Here is a 20,313-nt window from a genome sequence, read left to right as displayed (position 1 = left end):
ATACCGACTATGTTAAGTATGGCTGTGAACCAGACTTACTACTGATTTCTATTTCTAGTGTGGTCTGCCTATGGAAAAAACTTTATGTCTTGAATGCAAAGCTGAAATTGGAGGAGTTAATCACAGACCAGTTGATGGATTTACTGGAGCTCATACGTACGAACATTTTCATGCTGATCAGATAAGAATATTCTCACCTAAATCTAATCAAACTGTTGCATATAAGCAATGCTTTAATGCAATGGATGCAATAATTTTGTTTCAACTTGTAATATTAGCTTGGTGTTTGTTTTAAACTATCCAATGAGGGAGATCACTAGATTCTGTTAAAAACTGAGTCATCCAGAATTACAAATTGACATATTGATGATGGTTGAAGATGAAGCCCTATTTAATTCTAGTTGGTTCTTTGTAAGCAAATTTGTAAATGTGTTTGAGAGGATATCCTCTGTAATCTTAACAGTACAGTTGATGTTAAAGTTTGGCGGTTTCATGATATAGAGTAATGTTTATTCTCAATGTGTGATAATATTTAATCCAAAAACTGATTATTATTATATATGATCCGGTACAACTGTATTGGTCTCAAGGCATCCTGTCAAGATGACTACTCCAGGCTTTCCAAAATCTGCAGTTAGTCGAAGCAGAAAAGCAGGAGGTATATTCTAAAGCCACCATTTGCAAGTTTCCTTCCGAAGAGCATGCTATCATTAGAAAGATTAAGCTACTCCTTTGGTATCTCTTGTCCTGTATATGGAAGAATCTAGCAAAGTACTGTGAGAGTACATTCACCACAGAGACTGCAGCTGTTCACAAATGCACTTAATCACGACCTTATGAAAGAAAATAAAAAATGGGCATTAAATGTTTGTCTTCCAGTTAATTATTTTAAGAAACGGTAGATGGTTTATTTTCCTAAATGATGTTAAGTAATCTGCTCACTCAAAAACTTCCACTTAGTTAACAGTCAATGATCAAAACACATCTTTTTAAGGATGTTTGCAAATATGAGCATCAGGCAGTCTGGTATTCTGAACCACTGATTATAAGGAGTTGCTGATTACAGCTATTTAGTGCTGACAGCAGTGGAATTTACTAACCTAAGTAAAAGAATGACTGCATTTTCTCCCATCGAAAGCATTCTTGTCCATTCCCTATATTTATGGTGAAATGATTACAGGCAATTTATCTGATTTTTAGGACGGACAGAACACAAACAGGATACATCCTAGGTGATCCCAGCAAAAGAGAGGCAATTGTGGCTCCTGACAGACAGATGTCCTTGGTATCATTTTTACTTGTGCGTCTGATGACACATGTGGCTATGTTCTTGGGAACATTAGAGGATACCAAGGTATTTATCAGTATTTTGGTTTGGTTTAGTACTGTCTGATGTAATCCATCATATCAGTTACACAGTTACATCTATACTGTCATGTGTTACTTGCTGCAACTTAACATTACACCATTATCAGAGTGTTGTAAAGACACCAGAGCCAATTTTGTTCCTGAGAAAACCAGCTTGAAAATCAGTTGATACAAAAATGGAACATGATAAAGGATATGCTGAAGTAAATCAGAAGTTATTTACTTATTTGGTTGTTAATTCTGACCACTTTACAGAAAACACAGGATCTTTGAAGACTGGAATGGTGGCCATCCATGAAAATTACACTCTACGTAGATGAAAATCAAATCAGGAATAAAAATGAAAATGGAGATACATGAGAGAACCATTAAATACATAGTCTAATGTACTGAATTTAATATACCCAGGTTCCTCCTCGAAATTCTAGATCAGGCATGGGCAAACTACGGACCGGGGGCCATATGCGGCCCGTTAAGCTTTTTAATCCGGCCCGCAGAACTTGATGAAATTATATTAATAAACCTTGTTAATGTTTTTTCCCCGCAATTTTGGCATTTTCCCAATAGATGACGGACTCTATATACATTTGTGGTGACCCATTTCCTGGCACATCCGAACCGGCTCACAATTAGCCAGCGTTCCGGCTAAGGGAGCTAGCCTGCGGGGATTTGTGAGCACAGAGCTTTGGAGCCTCTGCGCCACGGGGGGCAGGTTGAGGGAGGCTTAAAAGTGAGGCTGGGGATTTCGAATAAAGTTTTTTTTTCTTCGACTGCAGTTACCGACTCCGTGACGTAATTTTAGCGCTGCATGTAGCACACCGCTACACATTGACCTTTGTTGAGGTGCAGCGTATTACTCCACATTTGCGCTTTACTCTTTGTTCGGCTCGACCTATTTGTGTGAACAGGCGTTCAGCGTCATGAACATCAACAAAGCCAGCCACAGATCCAAGTTAACTGACCAACACCTCAGATCCATCCTGAGAATCGCCACAACAAAACTAAATCCAGACTTTGATGCGCTGGCTAAAAAGGGAGACCAACAACACTGTTCCCACTGAAATTAAAAATAAGTTTCTTCATTGTGTTATGTAAAAAATGCATTTGAAAATATTTTTTTCAATAAGCCTTACATGTTACATGTCATTTCTGTTAAGTGATGGACATGAGTAGTGCGCAGGTGCACGTACGTTCTCAAAATAAAAAATGTACTCCAGATCAAATAACGCGCTCCGCATACTGGCACGCTGTCACTGTTCTGTCCTTGTGCTGGTCGTTGTTGAGTTTTGGCACAGGGGACAATTGAATAAGAAGGAGCAGGACAAGTAGACCTGCATCTCCTACCGTTTTTGAAATAAAGACAGGCAGGAGGAGAGTGATGATAATATCTTGAAGGATAACAGAATTTTCAGTGCTTTAAAATAATAACTGTTACTATTTTAAAAAAAGCTGTATTTTATTCATTTAATTTTCAGTGTTTTAAAAGTCATTTCAATAAATAGTTAAATACCATGGGACTTCAAAGACAGATATTTTGTTGTAATGCATTTTTTCATTTTCAATTGAAATTAAAGCACATGTTTTCTACATATCCCATGATATTTTATTTTCTCTTATGAGGTGTATTACCAAAACACTCCGTCCATCTGCTCCTGGTCCGGCCCCCCTGTCAAATTTTAGAACCCTTTGTGGCCCACAAGTCAAAAAGTTTGCCCACCCCTGTTCTAGATGCTAGTCCCAACTTGACAACTCTTTTTAAAAAAAAACGAGAATGGATAGCTTGACTGTACTTTTCTTTTCATATGGCACAATACCAAAAGATGCACAAGTACGAGTTGATTGCAAAGGTTTCACAACAGTGTATCCCCTTAACTTGTTCTGAAATTGCTAGATTACTTCAAAATGTAGATATGTTTTTTCATTAACAAACCAGAATAAAACTTTTCTTGTACTACATTCTTCTCCATAGTCAATTGAAGATATGATACAACCACGTGTTCAAGAGCCAAGGAACTTTCTCTGGTGTCACATCCAAAAAGATGTAGAACAGCTGGAGAAATCACTGGCAAAAAATACTGATGAAACTGCCGTAGTTGTACATCTCATTCTTAGCCAACTTATTAAATTAAAAAAGTGTATGTATTTGCTTTCAAGTAAAGGAGTAAGGTTAACAAGTATTTCAAATTGTATTTTTATCTCTGCCTCTGAAATTCTCTATCTCTTCATGTTCAAATTCTAGTCCCTTCATTTACACCGACAAACCTCTCCAGTAAACAGGAAAGAAATAAATGGGAGATCTTCATTTCAGAAGAAGTAATAACTCCTGCAGTGAAGGTGAGATCTAATTTCTTTCTGTTTGTATTTATTAGACTAATGGTTCAATAATAGGCCACTGAAAGTACAAGCTTTACAGATTTATTTGAAACAGAATATTGTAGCCATATTTAAAACTACTGGACAACTTGGACATGCAAGCTCTCTGCTCAGTAGTGGTTCTGCTTTTTAAAAAAAAATCAAATTCAATAAATTATTTATCTTTATTTGCTGACATTTGACTTCAGGTCTGAAAACACCATCATTTCATGACTGTTATTCTCATAAACACAAGCGATTCTGCAGATACTGGAAATCCAGAGTAACACACACAAAATACTGGAGGAACTCAGTGGGTCAGGCAGCATCAATGGAGACTAATAAGGAGCCAATGTTTTGGGCCTAGACAATTCATTAGGACTGGAAAAGAAGGGGGTTAGAAGCCAGGTTGCTGGGGGTGGGAGTGGAGTATACCTAGACGGTGATCGGTGAAACCAGGTGAGTGGTGTTATTCACATTAAGGTTACTTTATACATTTACCAATTGTGTCGTCTGTTTTTTTTTTGTTAAATGATTGAATCAATACACTTCAGCTTCACAGGATTTAGCTTCATTGATAAGTGTGTCAGCAATCTGGATGCTGCTGCTTTTCTCAGCTTCACAAAGGATATTGTGTTCTGATCCTAAAGCTTAACTCAGTAAATTTTGTGTGTGTTATTTAAGTCCAGATGGCTTCAATATTTGTGAATCGATACATCCAAACTTTTTTAGAACTCGGTTTAAATGGGAAAAGTATATATTAATAGTCACCTATCATTTATTAATGACAAGAAACCTTTAGTAAGAGGCTCTTGTTCAATAAAATTAAATTTGTTCTTAAAGTGGTAAATCTAATAATGGTGGTGCTTTCGCTGCAAAGATAATGATAAATAAGACAATGCTGTGGTGAGGAAGTGGATGAAGTTGAGATGTGAAATTAGAAAGTGACCACAAGAAAGAAATTTTGAAGTATCTTTACAAAGTTATTTAACAGTAGCACCACAAGTATGTGTTTGGATATTGAAAAATAAATTTGAAAGGGTTCTCTTAACAGAAGCTTAACTGAAAATGAAGATCAGTGGATTTCCCATATAAACAAATGTGGAACAAGCACTTTAATTCTTTAAAGATGTCTGGTCTGTTTTATTTTTCCTCTCACTAAATACATTATTGGTCAATATTTCAAAAATGTATTTATTTTTTACTGGTTTTTGACCTGACTGGGGAAATAAAGCCATAAGTAGTATTGTAGTCTAGCTGTAGGAGGAAGCATAGGGAGGGATTGTAGTATTTGAGTCGAGATTAATAAATTCAATCAAAGGCAGCTGTTTTTGTTATTATAATGAAAAATTTGATATTTTCAAACTATGACACAAAGTGCATGATTTGTTGTTCTGCTGCTTAAGTACCCACTTTAAGAGCCACAAGTTGAATTCTTGTATCCTAACACCAGGCAAGGCCAAAAATAGTATAATTGCTTTTTTATAGTGGAATGTTCAAGGAAAGGTTGTGAAAAATTCTATCAGCAGATTAGTTCAAGGATGTTTTAAAATAAAAATCCACTAAGGTCAGTCATTAACCACAGGCATTCTGATACTTTTATCATTAAAATTTACATCCAAATAAAAGTGACACTATTTAAAAGAAGTTTATTAACAGGAAAGCAGTTTGGAGCACTACCAAACCATCACATGACTACACATTCTTTTTGTTCTATTTTCATTCCTCTCTCTGGAAATATTTTCAAAAGTGTTACATGGAAATGTGCATAAATGTAGTTATAAATTGTGATGAATTAATCAAGACATCATAAATTTACCCGTGAACATTTATTTTAACAGAATCTGGACAGGAAGCATGAGGATGCCAACAGGCAAATAAGTCAGGATGAAAGAATATGTTCAGATCCTATCGTAAAAATTGTTTACGATGACCCCCAAACCATCCTTAAACTACCTAAAGAGAATGCTTTGCACTGCTCTACTATATGGACTTGTAGAAAGAGAATGTCCATTGAGTATTTGAGACACGTACTGGGAGAAAACAATGATGTACCCATCCTGCAGAGATTTCTACAAAAGGTATGATTTATTTGGTTAACTTCTATATTTCAGCTAAACATTATTATTAAAACATCTGAAGAGTTTTCAATCTCTCAGCATTAGTGTGTAAAAGATCTTTAGGGTCACAAGCCCCAGGACGTCAGTGGAGATGTTAAATAGACAAGAGCTCTAGGCCGATCCAACTTTCCGTGACTGTCCTTCTGTTATATGTTCCAATGGTCCAATATCACAATGTTCAATTCCGTAAGGAGCTATTGAGTAAACACAACTGTCCATCCCTGCAAGCAACAAAAATCTGGGAAATATTCAGGCATGGGCAGAGAAGTAGCAGGTAAACTTCACAGCACAGAAGTGTCAGGGAGAGAACTGATACTGATTAATATTGTCTTTGCTGAATCCTGTACCATCAAAACCCTGAGAAACTTCCAATGCCCAGAAACTCAACCAGACCTGCTTCATTGATACTGTGGCTATAAGAGCAGATCAAAGGCTGTGCAGCCAGTAATGAGTGATTCTCCTTCTGGCAACAAAAAGCCTTTTCACCATCTACAGAATCGTAAGTCAGGCATTCTCTCATACATTGACACGGGGCTGCAAAATGCACTATGGTTATTCCTCATGGCTACTCCAACCACACCTCCAAAACCCATGATCTCTATCATAATGAAGGACAAATGCTTCAATTACATGGCAATGCCACTGCCTACAGGTTTCCCCCTCAGTCAAAGACACTGTTCTGTCTTGGAAAGGTGTTGCTAATTCTTGTTGCAACTAAGCTTAAATCTGAATAATCCCTATGTGGCAGCACTGTAACTACATCTTTATTAGAATTTACATGGGGAAAAAGGGATGGGCAATAGTTGCTAGCTTTACCAGCGATATCCAGATCCTAATAAATAAATAAATAAATATAAATCTTAACAAAACTAGAGTATGTGGAAGCTAATGAACATGAGGAATAGAAAGGCGATTGTTTCAATATGTGATTATCTGAAAGAATTAGAACAAGGATTTTAATAAGATTTTATGATTTTTGTACAGGAGAACATAATTCAAATATTCTTGTCACTTCTCAGTTCATCATCCCAAGTAAAATACGGGAATAGTCAGCCAGCAGCTGTGGAGAGAGGGTCATAGTTGACATTTGAGGTTGATCACTTTTCATCTGATGGATATGTATCAGTGTTAAATGATTATATTATTTCTCTTTCTCTCTCTTTCCCCACAAATGCTGCTTGGTATTGTCATTTCATCAAGGCATCTCTGCTCATATTGTTAATGGTTACAATTATTTTTTGCATGTAAGATAATGAGCTGTAACTTAATGATGTATGTTGTAGTGTTGTGACTGTGTTCCTTGGCACTTCAGTAACCTGTTAACAATCTCCTGATCTGTAGGAAGCACAGTTAAGGCTGGTGAAGTACCTGCCAGAATTACTGGCACTTCAGTATGACTTGATGAAAGAATTTCAGAATGCAACAGAAGTACCTAAGCAATCTGTTCATGATTTTCTTCAGAACTTCAGAGCTGGTAAGTATTTTTCATAGTGTGTGGTCAGATTTTTTTTGGTGGGGATAAAGTTTATTTGATGTTAAGCCCAGATTTGCTTTCATTTCTTTAGAACCAATCAAGAATACATTTAAATCTCGAATCTCATGCTTTCTAAATGTATGGAACCAGCTTCGAACGTTCCTTGTTACTGGAGGTAAGTGTTACTTGTTATTTACTTCATAGATATAGTAAATCCAGAATGTATTTTAAGCTATTTGTATCACAGGATCTATTAAACCATTGCTAAATTCTCTGATAGGAAGTAAGTAATTCTACACAGTAAAATAGTGAATCACATGCACCTCCTCCAAGCTTGTGTAACTCTCGCTTTGGCTGAAGTCCATATACACTATGTCTACTGGCCTGCCTCATTGACCTTCTTGATTACTTCTTCAGACAGCTCAGATTCATGAGACATGATCTCCCATACATGGAGCTATGCTGATTATCCCTGATCACATCTGTCTTTCCAAGTACAACTTATCCCTCGCAATATCCTCCAGTAACTCACCTATCGTGGATTTTACACCTACTGGTCTATAATTCCCAGTTTTTCTTGCAGCACTTGTTAAATAAAAGCACAACATCAGCCATCCTCCAGTCCTCAGGCATTTTTTCCATTAGCTTCCCACAGTGTTCTTGGATATACAGTACCTGATCACGTCCGAGATATTTATCCACCTTCATAAGTTTTAATAAACTTTGTACTTCCACTGTTGTAATGCAGAATATAATCAAGACATTCCCATTAACTATCTTAAATTCAAAAGTCCAAGTCCTTCTCTACAGTAGCATTATTAGTTGAGGGCCTCATCATGTCCTGCAGCTCCATACATTGATGTCCAGTTTGGACTTGGAGGGACATCCTTTCCACATCTACTCTGTCTAGGCCTTTCAACATTTGAAAGGTTTTAATGAGATACCCCCCTCATCCTTCTAAATTCCAGTGAGTACAGACCCAGAGCCATCAAAATTTCCTCGTATGATAACCCTTTCATTCCTGGAATCATTCTTGTGAACCTCCTCTGAACCCTTTCCAATGCCAGCTCATCTCTTCTTAGATGAGGAGCCCAAAACTGTTCACAATACTCAAGGTGAGTCTCACCAGTGCCTTATAAAGCCTCAGCATCACATCCCAGCTCTTGTGTTCTAGACCTTATTGAAATGAGTGCTAAGATTGCATTTGCCTTCCTCACCACTGACTCAATCTGCAAGTTTACGTTTATGGTGTTCTGCACAAGGACTTCCAAGTCCTTTTGCATCTAAGATTTTTGGATTTTCTCCCGGTTTAGAGAATAGTCCGCACATGGTCATGCGTTTTCCAACATTATATTTAGTTTGCCACTTTCTTGCCCATTCTCCCAATCTGTCTATAAGTTCTTCTGCATCCTACTAGTTTCCTCAACATTACCTACCCCTCCGCCGATCTTCGTATCATTTACAAACTTGGCAACAAAACCATCTATTTCATCATCTGAATCATTTATATACAGCATAAAAAGGAAGTGGTCCCAACACCGACCTCTGTGGAATACCGCTAGTCACAGGCAGCCAACCAGACGCGGATCCTTTTATTTCCACTCACTGCCTCCTTCCAATTAGCCAATGTTCTAACCATGTTAGTAACTTTCCTGTAACACCACAGGCTCTCAATTTGGTAAACAGCCTCGTGTGTGGCACCTTGTCAAAGGCCTTCTGAAAGTCCAAATATACAAAATCCACTGTATCCCCTTTATCTATCCTACTTGTAATCTCCTCAGAGAATTCCAACAGGTTTGTCAGGCAGGATTTTCCCTAAGGAAACCATGTTGACTTTGTCCTATCTTGTCCTGTGTCACCTTGACTCTGACATCTTCCCAACCACTGAGGTCAGACTAACTGGTCTATAATTTCCTTTCTGCTGCCTTTGTCCTTTCCTAAAGAGTGGAGTGACAGTTGCAATTTTCCAGTCCTCTGGCAACATGCTAGAATCCAATGATTTTGGAAAGATCATTGCTGATGCTGCTACAATCTCTGACAGAAGCCTAGGGTGCAGTTCATCTGGTCCGAATGACTTATGTAGCTTTAGGTCTTTAAGCTTTTTGAGCAACTTCTTGTAACAGGAACTGCACCCACTTCTTCTTCCTTCACATACTGCAACATCTGGCACACTGCTAGTGTCTTCCACAGTGAAGACTGATGCAAAATACTTGTTTGATTCATCTGCCATCTCCTTTTCCCCCTGTTATTATTTCTCTGGCCTCATTTTCTAGTGGTCCTATATCTACTCTCATCTCTTTTATTTTTTTACATACTTGAAAAATCTTTTACTATCCACTTTGGTGTATTCCTTTCACATTTCACCTTTTCCCTTCTAATGATTCTTTTAGTTACCCTGTAGGTTTTTAAAAACTTCCTGATCCTCTATTTTCCCACTAACTTTTGCTTTGAATAAGAATGAATCAGTAAGTAGTCTAAGGAATGGTAAGTGAAGTTTAATTCAGGTAAGTGAATTCAGTGAAGTTAATTCAGGTAAGTAAGTGTTAGATTGTTTGGAAGACAAATGAAAATGGGATTTTCATAATGAACAGTTGGACCCTGGGAGTGTTGCAGAACAGAGGGACTTGGAAGTATAAATATAAGGTTCTTTGAAAGTGGCATTGTAGGAAAACAGAAGAAAGCTTTAGGCATGCTAGCCTTCATCTCTCGGAAAGATGCCTTCAGGATCCTAATTAGTCTCTCCCTTCTCACCTTAAATCGATATCCACTAGCTTTTGGATGTAGTTGTACAAAATGTTGGTAAAGCCACATTTGGAATATTGTGTTCTGTTTCGGTTACCCTGCTAACATGAAGCTAGAAAAAGTGGAGAAAAGATTTATGAAGATGTTGCCTGCACTGAGCTATAGAGAGAACTTGAGTAGGTTGGGACCTTATTCATTATTGTAATGTGATCTTATAGATGTGTGCAAAATCATGATGTGTATATGGACTGTCTTTTTTGCAGGGTTGTGTAATGAACTAGTGGGCATAGATTTAAGGTGAGAATGGAGAGATTTAATTGGATCTTGAAGGCAAATTTCTGACCCAGAGAATTATCTTTATATGGAATATCCTGCCGGGGAAGGGTTTGAGGCAGGTATAATTACAACATTTAAAAACACTTGGGCAATTATATGGAAAGCAAAGGTTTAGAAGAATATGGTCAAATGCAGCCAGGTGGGACTAGCTTGAACAGGCTTCTTAGACCATAAGATGCAAATGTTTTGAGAGGCTGGTCAAGGATTACATCTGCAGCTTGCTACCACCCAATCTGGGCCCCCTACAATTCACCTACCGACACAGCTGATCGACAGATGACCCAATAGCCACTGCTTACCGTGCTTACACACCTGGAGGAGAAGGATGCTTATGCGAGAATGCTGTTCTTGGACTACAGTTCAGCATTCAACACCATAGTTCCATCCAGGCTCAACAAGAAGCTCAGAGACCTCAACCTTGACCCTGCCTTGTGCAGCTGGATTCTGGACTTCCTGTCAGATCGTCAGCAAGTTTTAACAGTGGGCTCCCTCACCTCCAACCCTCTGACTCTCAATGTAGGAGCCCCTCAGGGCTGCTTACTGAGTCCCCTCCTTTACTCCCTGTATACCCATGACTATTGGAGCTAACCACAGCTTAAACAACGTAGAGGTGGCTAACAAGGAAGAAGTCATCTCTCTGACACACTGGTGTCAAAAAAACAACCTCTCCCTCAATGTCGCTAAAACAAAGGAGCTGGTTGTGGTTTACAGGAGGAATGGAGACAGGCTAACCCCTATTGACATCAATGGATCTGAGGTTGAGAGGGTAAACAGCTTCAAGATCCTCGGCATCCACATCACCGAGGACCTCACGTGATCTGTGCACATCTGCTGTGTGGTGAAAAAGACACAACAGCGCCTCTTTCACCTCAGATGGTTGAGGAAGTTTGGCATGGGCCCCTAAATCCTAAGGACCTTCTGCAGGGGCACAATTGAGAGCATCCTGACTGGCTGCATCACTGCCTGGTATGGGAACTGTACCTCCCTTAATCGTTGGACTCTGCAGAGTGTGGTGCGGACAGCCCAGCATCCCAGTGGTGGGACAATTGTGAACTTCCCATGATTCAGGACATTTACAAGGACAGGTGTGAAATAAGGGCCTGTAGGATTATTGGGGACCCAAGCCATCCCATCCACAATCTATTCCAGTTGCTGCCATCCAGAAAGCGGTATTGCAGCACGAAAGCCAGGACCAACAATCTCTGGGACAGCTTCTTCTACCAGGCCATCAGACTGATGAATTCATGCTGACTTGAGTGTACTCTATATTACATTGACTGTTCTATTTATTATAAATTACTATGATGGCACATTCAGATGGAGAGGTAACATAAAGATTTTTACTCCTCATGTATGTGAAGGATGTAAGAAATAAAGTCAATTCAATTCAATATAGGAACAGAATTAGACCATTTGGCCCATTGAGACTGCTCTGCCAGTTCATCATGGCTGATCCAATTTTAATCTGGGTTAGCTAGGCCAATTGGTCTGAAGGGCCTGTTTCCATTCTGTTTGACACTGTGACTCTGTGACCTAACTCTATCTGCCAGTCAACCCCTCGTCACTTGGAGCTGCCTATTCCTTACTGGCTTTTGCCTGATCCCTGCCTCTCACCTCTGTACACTGGCTTGTTTCACCTCTACTTTTTCAGTCTAGATAAGGAGTTTCAACTTGAGAGGTTGACTGTCCATTTCTGTCCACAGGTACTCCCTCTGAGTTGCTCCAGCTGCTCATTTTCCTCTCCAGATACTGTCACCTACAGTCTGTCTCCAATCCTACACAGGATATCAGCGTAGAACACTGATGAGTTTTGATGAAGGTTCCCAGCCTGACACATAGACCCTTTATTCCTTTCCATAGATTCTGCCTGACTTGCAGAGTTCCTCCAACTTTTTCTGTGTTAATCAGGATAAAATGTTTGATCAGTGGTGAGCCATTTGTGCTGAACTTCAAAGGAGGTATTCAGAACTACAAGATGCAGTCATCCCAAGGTGCACATCAGATATTAGTGGAACTAATCTGCAGGAAGCTGAAATTTTGCTTGTTAAAGCCCTCAGCACCAGAGTGGGAGGTTATAGAGTAACTAAACAAACCCCCTCTGCAAGGAGGTGAAAGAAAAATCTCTGAGAGCAGACTGAGTAATAAATAGCCCCTTACTCTGTGGCATCTGTCAAAAATCCAAAAATATTATGAATTATCCTGTGGCATTCAAAAACTTTTCCAAAAAAGCCCATCCGATGATGCTTAAGTACATAAAACAGTCTGAAACATTTGTAAAAAAAACTTAAAATATCTTTTAAAACTATGTTACATTTCTCTATTAGATGTACAAAAGGGAGTACAGAAATAATAAATGTAATTTTACAATATGTACTTTTATGTAATTCATAAATGAGGCACCACATGTAGTTGAAGCAGTGCATATTAATAAAATGGGTTGGCTCCTGAGGTAGATAATACTGGAATGAAATTGAGAATAACATCTTAAAAAATACAAAACTGCAATGTATATGTTTGAAGATTTTCATTTCTAGTTGTGATGTAATTATTTGTTGTAAATTATAAATTACAGGTGAAATTAAGATTCCTGAAGACTTTTGTGCTTTAGATTTGGACATGCTAAACTGCCAGCTTGAAGTTCTCATTCCCCGACGACAAGGTCTTGGTTTGTGCTCCACTGCATTAGTCAGCTACCTCATTGCTCTACAGAATGACTTTGTTTATACAGTGGAGAAGTACACTACTGAATCTGAACCGTGAGTTTATGTTTGGTGCTTTATTTCTACCATCCTTTGCCCTGCAATTCCAGTTTTTGTCATATTACATTACCATTCAACAATGTAAAATCAAAAATATTCATCCAGTTTGGCAAGAGGCAAATAAGTACAGAGAAACTGAGTCGTGGCTGAAAGAAGGCCATAGTTGGGAGCTTAACATCAAAGGATATACGTTGTATCGAAAGGACAGGCAGGAAGGCCTAGACAGTGGTGTGGCTCTTTTGATAAGAGATGGAATTACATCTTTAGAAAGAGGTGACATAGGGGCATTGAATCTTTGTGGGTGGAGTTAAGAAACTGCTGGGGTGAAAAAGAAACCATATGGGAATCATATATAGGCCTCCAAGTAGTAGCCAAGATGTGGGTTTGAGGTCACGAAGGGAGCTGGAAAAGGCATGTAAAAAGGCTAATGACACAGTTGAAATGGAGGACTTCAATATGCAAAGGGATTGGGAAAATCAGGTTGCAGTCAGATCATGAGAGGGAATTTGTTGAATGCCTAAGAGAGGGATTTTTAGAGCAGCTTCTGCTTGGGGCTACTTGGTGAAAGGCTTTCTTAGATTGGGTGCTGTGTAATAACCCAGGTCTTATTTGGAAGCTTAATTTTAAGGAGGCAGTGATCATATATGATTGAATTCCGACTGCAACTTAAGAGGGAGAAGCATAAGTCACATGTATCAGTATCGCAATGGATTAAAGAGAATTACAGAAGTGTGAGAGTGGAGCTCGCCCAGGTGGATTGGAGGGGGATACTGGTGGGGATGATGGCAGAGCAGAGATGGCTATAGTTTCTGGGGATAGTTTACAAGGCGCAGGATGGATATGTCCCACAGAAAAAGTTGTTCTCAAGTGGCAGGGTTAGGCAACAGTGGCTGACAGGGGAAGTTCAGGACTGCATAAAGCCAAGGAAAGAGGATATAAGGTACCAAAAGTGAGTGGGAACTTGGATGATTGGAAAGCTTTTAAAATCCAACAAAAGGCAACTAAAAAAAGCTATAAGAAGGGAAAAGATGAAATATGAGGGCAAACTAGCCAATAATATAAAGCACAATACCATAAAGTTTTTTCAGTCATTTAAAGAGTACAAAGGAGGTGAGAGTTGATATTGGACCACTAGAAAATGATGCTGGTGAGTTAGTAATGGGGAACAAAGAAATGGCTGATGAACCTAATGGGTACTTTGCATCATTCTTCACAATGGAAGACACTAGCAGTGTGCCAGAGTTCTATGAGTGTCAGGGAGAAAGAGTGAATGTCATTGCTATAACAAAGGAAAAAGTGTGAGGCAAACTCAAAGGTCTTACGGTGAATAAGTCACCTCAAGCAAATGACTACCCCCAAGTCCTGAGAGAGGTTGCTGAATAGACAATGGATGCATTGATCATGATATTTCAAGAATCACTTGATTCTAGCATGGTCCTGGAGGACTGGAAGATTGCAAATGTCACCCCACTCTTTAAGAAGGGAGGAAGGCAAAAGAAAGGAAATTATAGGTCGGTTATCCTAACCTCAGTGGTTGGGAAAGTGTTGGAGTCTATTATTAAGGATGAGGTTTCGGGGTACTTGGGGACTAATGATAAAATAAGTCAAAATCAGCATGGTTTATGAAGAGGGAACTCTTGCCTTTTATTTCAGTTTTTAGGAGGCATTTGATAAGGTGCCACACATGTTGTTAACAAGATAACAAGTTAACAAGATAAAATCCTATGGCATTACAGGAAAGATACTGGCATTGATAGAGGAATGGTTGACAGGCAGGAGGCAGCAAGTGGGAATAAAAGGGGACTTTCCTGGTTGACTGCCAGTGACTAGTGGTGTTCCTCAGGGGTCATTATTGGGACTGCTATTTTTCACATTGTTTATCAGTGATTTGGATAATGGAATTGATGGCTTTGTGGCAAAGTTTGTGGATGATACAAAGATAGGAAGAGGGGTAGGTAGCACTGAGGAAGCAATATGACTGCAGAAGGACTTGGACAAATTGGAAGAATGAGCAAAAAAGTGGCAGATGGAATACAGTGTTGTGAAATATGTGATAATGCATTTTGGACAAAGAAACAATACTGTGGACTATTATCTAAATGGGGAGAAGGTTCAAGCATCAGAGGTGCAGAGAGACTTCGGAGTCCTCATGCAAGACTCCTAGAAGATCAATTTGCAGGTTGGGTCTATGGTAAAAAAGGCAAATGCAATGTTGCATTTATTTTTTATTTCAAGGGGAATAGAATATAAAAGCAAGGAGATATTGCTGAGCCTTTATGAGACACTAGTCAGGCACTTGGGTATTATCACTTTGGGCTCCATATCTCAGAAATGATTTGTGGTCATTGGAGAGAGTCCAGAGAAGGTGCACGAAGATGATTCCAGGAATGAAAGGGTTAACATATGAGGAGCGCTTGGCAGCTTTGGGCCTGTATTCACTGGAATTTAGAAGAATTCAAGGGGATCTCATTGAAACCTATGGAATGTTGAAAACACTAGATAGGGTGGATGTGGAGAGAATGTTTCCTATGGTGGGGTTAACCAGAACTTGAGGACAGAGCCTCAAAATTGAGGGGTGACTTTTTAGAACTGAGGTAAGGAGAGTAGTGATCTTTGGAATGCTTTGCCACAGACTGCAGTGGAGGTCAAGTCCATGGGCAGAAGTTGATCGTTTCCTGATTGGTCAGGGCATCAAAGGATATGGTGAGAAGGCAGGAGTATGGGGTTGAGTGGGCTCTGGGATCAGCCATGATGGAATGGCAGAACAACTTTGATGGGCCGAATGGCCTAATTCTGCTCCTTTGTCATGTAGTCCTAAGCCTAAGGGAAAGAAAAAGAATCGATGTTTATTTGCCTTTTTATTTGAGGGCATCTAACACTTAACTGAAGTGAAATAAAATGAATCCCATCAGGGTTTTCAATGTCAGTGTTCAAATTGTCAAAGTTAATACTATTTTGAAACAGCGGCAGATACAAAAAATCTGAAATAAAAACAAAAGTTGCTGAAATTACTCAGGGCAGTCCACATACATTGTGGAAAACAAAACTTACAGTTCAAGATCATTGTGAATGTTTCTCATACAGATATGACCTCAGTTTTCTACAAAAGAAAGGGCAATGTTCAATTGGGAATTAATTGCTGAAAATTTAAGTACCATGGAAGGTTGCAATGACACATGTTGCAAAAATGGTAACTCTACATTGTGGCTCAGTGAATTAAAATTTAATGTAACTTCAAAGTTGCTTTGTATTGCAATTGTATAAGACATGGGTAAAATACATTGCAAACACCTAACTACAAGTCAAACATAAACATAATTTTTAATCTTGTGTTTTTCTATCTGAAAATTTTATGACCTTTCTAGATACGTGGTCACTCCCCAGGATGTATCAGACTTGCATGTAATTAGATATGAAATTGGAAAAGATCTGATTCCCCTTTTTTCATCTAACTGCCAATACTCAATGGAAAAAGGAAAAGAAATTGTGACCGAACATGACTTCAAGAGAATGGAACAACAACTGACTAACAGGTTCTTAAAGGGAAAGCCACTTATTAGCTTAAAAGTAAGTCACCATAAATGAGTGATTCTTGGTATTAATTTTATAAATAACTCCACACAAACTATCATTAACTGTGAGAAGCAATTCCATAATAATGGAATTTGTGAAATGTGTCAGTGTGGTGCTCTAAATGGACATGCCTCATCATTTTTCAGGGAATACCTACTCTGATTTGCAGACAAGACAGAAATTATGAAATCATTTTTAAAGATATAAGGAACAGAATTGCTCAGGTACCCATTTTGCTATTTCAAATACATTTCAAGAGTTACTTTGCATTTGTTCTTCTGGAGGGGTTTGATTTCAGGCCAGTAATGTTGCTTCAGAACTAGGTGATTGTTAATAAGCAAAAGCAGAGCCCAGGGAGAGGATGTGAGGGGGAAAAGAACAGGTTATTTGACAGTATGAATGATGGTGCAAGGAGAAAGGTAATGCTATTTACAGAAAAGTAAATAAGTTGGGGAAGAAAACAATCATAACAGCAAAAAACATTAGTGATTTTTTTTTTCTCTCTCTCAGGAATCACTCTCAGCCTCTGTTATTAATGCCATAAGTGTTAAGCTACAGTCATACAATGAGGTATGTGAAGCATTCACTGCCGTGGAAGTCTCTTCAGGATTTTTGGCCATGTCAGGTGGAAGTCCTGATCTAGAACTGGTTGTCTATTTGAAGGAAGTATTGCAGATGGAAGCACAAATAACACCTCACGTAATGGAAGTGAGTACATAATTTATCCTGTTTGTATAATAAATTACAGCTTCAATCAGATAGTGAAATTTTGCATTTGAACCTATTGTAAAGTATTCTAACGTATGTATGAATTCTACAAGGAAAGTTTCAAGATAAAAATGATGTGTGCAAAAATGCAGATATTCACATGAATTCTCAATGGTTCCTGGTGAATTGTCAATCCGTCTCCATTAATAGAATTCTTCTCTTTCGACTCCGAGCTTATTAAGTTGAGAATTCATGAGGCAAGTGCAGCATTTAAGCGTATAGGTCAGTGTAATACTGAGGGACTAGTATGGTTTTAAATTGTGGTTTTTCAGATCAACAGTGAACAATGACTTACTGTAGTTCCTTGACAGCACAGAGATGCTGACAAAAAGATGCTGTCCATTCAGGCAACTTCAGATTTCAGGTGGATAGGGAAACAATAGGATCATAGAGTCATAAAGAAGTACGGCAGAGAAACAGGCTCTTCAGCCAATCTAGACCATGCGAAAACCATTTAAAAGGTCAACCTGCACTGGGACCATAGCCCACCATACCCCTACTATCCAAACTTTTCTGAGACATTGAAATTGAACTCGCATGCACCATTTGTGCTGGTAGCTCATTCTACACGCTCATGACCCTCTTGAGTGAGAAGAAGTTTTCCCTTATGTTTCTCTGGTGTAGAATCACTCAACTTCAGTGGGAAAAGCCTGACTGCATGCACCCTATCTATGCACCTCATAATTTAGTATACCTCTATCAGATCTCCTCGGAATTTTCTATGTTTTAAAGAATAACCTTGCACTTCTCTGCATTAAATTTCATCTCCCATTTTTCAGCCCATTTCTCCAGCTGATGCAGATCCTCTGCAAGACATTACAGCTTTCCTCATTGTCCACTACACTCCCAATCTTGGTGTCCTCTGCAAATTTGTTGATCCAGTCAACCACATTATCATCCAGATCATTGGTATAAACAGCAAACAACACCAATCCCTGCGGACCACGAGTCATATGCCTCCAGTCAGAGAGGCAACCCTCTACTACCACTCTGTGGCTTCTCCCCCAAAGCCAATTTACTACTTCATCCTGAATGCCAAATGACTGAACCTTCTTGACCAGCCTCCCATGCGGGACCTTGTCAAATGCCTTACTAAACTCCACATCGTCAACATCCACTGTCTTGCCTTCATCTGCTTTCCTGGGAATTTCCTGAAAAACCTCATTAAGATTTGTTAAACATGAATCTGAATAGAAATTGAATCAACTTCTGGAGATGATGAGAGAAATGTGGCCTACATTCTGTGATATTATTTGGCATTCATTTTATGGAACGAGGATAAGTGAGCCACCATTTTGTGATGTAATAAAATAGAACTGTATTTTGTAAGGTGGCACGTGACCACCATTTTGTGAGGTAGCTAAGCATTGTTTTCTGAGAGTGAATCAGCCCAGAAAGCGGTGTATTTTGACAAACTTCAAACATTTCTGACATCTGCATAGCTACTCAAATAAATAATACAATATATTAATTCAACTTCTGCAAATGTTCTTCAATTAATGTAATCTAAAGTAATAAATGGGCAATAATGTAAAAAAAAGATCTGTTAAACATGACCTACCATGCACGAATCAATGCTGACTGTCCTTAGTCCGTCCATGTGTATTCAAATACTTATATATCCAGTACCTTAGAATACCTTCCATTAACTTTTCCACATCTAATGTCAGACTTATCGACCAATAATTTCCTGGTTTACATCTAGACCTTTTTAAACAGCAGAACAACATTGGCTATCCTCCAATCCTCTGGAACCTCCTGTGTCACGAAGGATGATTTAAGTGTCTCTGCCAGGACCCGAAAATTTCTGCACCTGTCTTCGGTTGGGGTCCAAGGGAAAACCTTGTCAGACCCTGGGGATTTATCCACCCTGATTTGCCTCAGGGTAGCAAACACCACCTCCTGCGTAATCTGTACAGGGTCCAGGAAGTTGATGCCACTTTGCCTAACTTCTATAGACTCTGTGTTTGTCTCCTGAATAAATACAGATGCAAATAATTCATTTAAGATCCCCCCCCATTTGTTTTGGCTCCACAAGTGGATTACCTTTCTAGCCTTCCAGAAGACCAACTTTGTCCCTTTCCAATCCTTTTTCTTTTAACAGATCTGTAGAATCCCTTAGGATACCCCTTCACGTTGTCTAGTAGAGCAACTTCATGCCTTCTTTTAGCCTTCCTGGTTTCTTTTTAAGAGTTCACTTGCATTTCTTACACTCCATAAGCACGTCTGATTGCCTACACCTGCTATGCACCTCGTTTTTGTCTCTTAACCAAGGTTCCCTACACTTGTTATCTGTAACTTTTATTCTGACAGGCATTTACAAGCTTTGTACTATCAACATTTCATTTTTGAAGGCCTCCCACTTACCAGGTACACTTTTGCCAGAAAGCAGCCTGTCCCAATCTACGCTTGCCAGATCATTGCTGATACCATCAAGGTTGGCCTTTTACCAATTTAGAATCTCGTGGACCAGACCTATCTTTTTGAATATTCACTTTGAAAGTCATGGCATTGTGATCACTGGATGCAAAGTATTCCCCTACACAAACTTCTGTCAGCTGCCCCGTCTCATTCCCTAATAGCAGATCCATTATTGCACGCTCTCTCATTGGGACTTCTACGTACTGATGAAGGAAGCTTTCTTGAATTCAAACTCTATCCCATTTAGTCCTTTTAGAGTATGGGATTCCCAGTCTATGTGAGAAAAATTAAAATCATCTACTATAACAACCTTATGTTTCTTGCAGCAGTTTGCAATCTTTTTACATATTTGTTCCTCTAAATCCCTAGGAATTTTGGGTGGTCTGTAATATTGCTCCAT

At 39.0% G+C, this 20,313-nt stretch overlaps 1 protein-coding gene across 1 annotated transcript in view; it reads left to right on the top strand.

The window, feature by feature from the left end:
• The window catches only part of rnf213a (ring finger protein 213a), a 218,203-nt gene that overhangs the window by 188,779 nt on the left and 9,111 nt on the right, over nucleotides 1-20,313 (top strand). The window contains exons 53-63 of the mRNA XM_059948403.1: nucleotides 59-156; nucleotides 1,201-1,354; nucleotides 3,338-3,503; nucleotides 3,608-3,702; nucleotides 5,562-5,801; nucleotides 7,182-7,314; nucleotides 7,406-7,489; nucleotides 12,965-13,148; nucleotides 16,517-16,718; nucleotides 16,871-16,948; nucleotides 17,235-17,432. Of these exons, the coding sequence (XP_059804386.1) occupies nucleotides 59-156; nucleotides 1,201-1,354; nucleotides 3,338-3,503; nucleotides 3,608-3,702; nucleotides 5,562-5,801; nucleotides 7,182-7,314; nucleotides 7,406-7,489; nucleotides 12,965-13,148; nucleotides 16,517-16,718; nucleotides 16,871-16,948; nucleotides 17,235-17,432 (1,632 nt within the window). The remainder of the gene's footprint in view (nucleotides 1-58; nucleotides 157-1,200; nucleotides 1,355-3,337; nucleotides 3,504-3,607; nucleotides 3,703-5,561; nucleotides 5,802-7,181; nucleotides 7,315-7,405; nucleotides 7,490-12,964; nucleotides 13,149-16,516; nucleotides 16,719-16,870; nucleotides 16,949-17,234; nucleotides 17,433-20,313) is intronic.

This window comes from Hypanus sabinus, chromosome 23, assembly GCF_030144855.1.
Source record: "Hypanus sabinus isolate sHypSab1 chromosome 23, sHypSab1.hap1, whole genome shotgun sequence".
In the NCBI taxonomy this organism is placed as follows: domain Eukaryota; kingdom Metazoa; phylum Chordata; class Chondrichthyes; order Myliobatiformes; family Dasyatidae; genus Hypanus; species Hypanus sabinus.
Note: the sequence above shows the minus strand (reverse complement) of the source record. Positions and strands in the feature narration are given on the sequence as shown.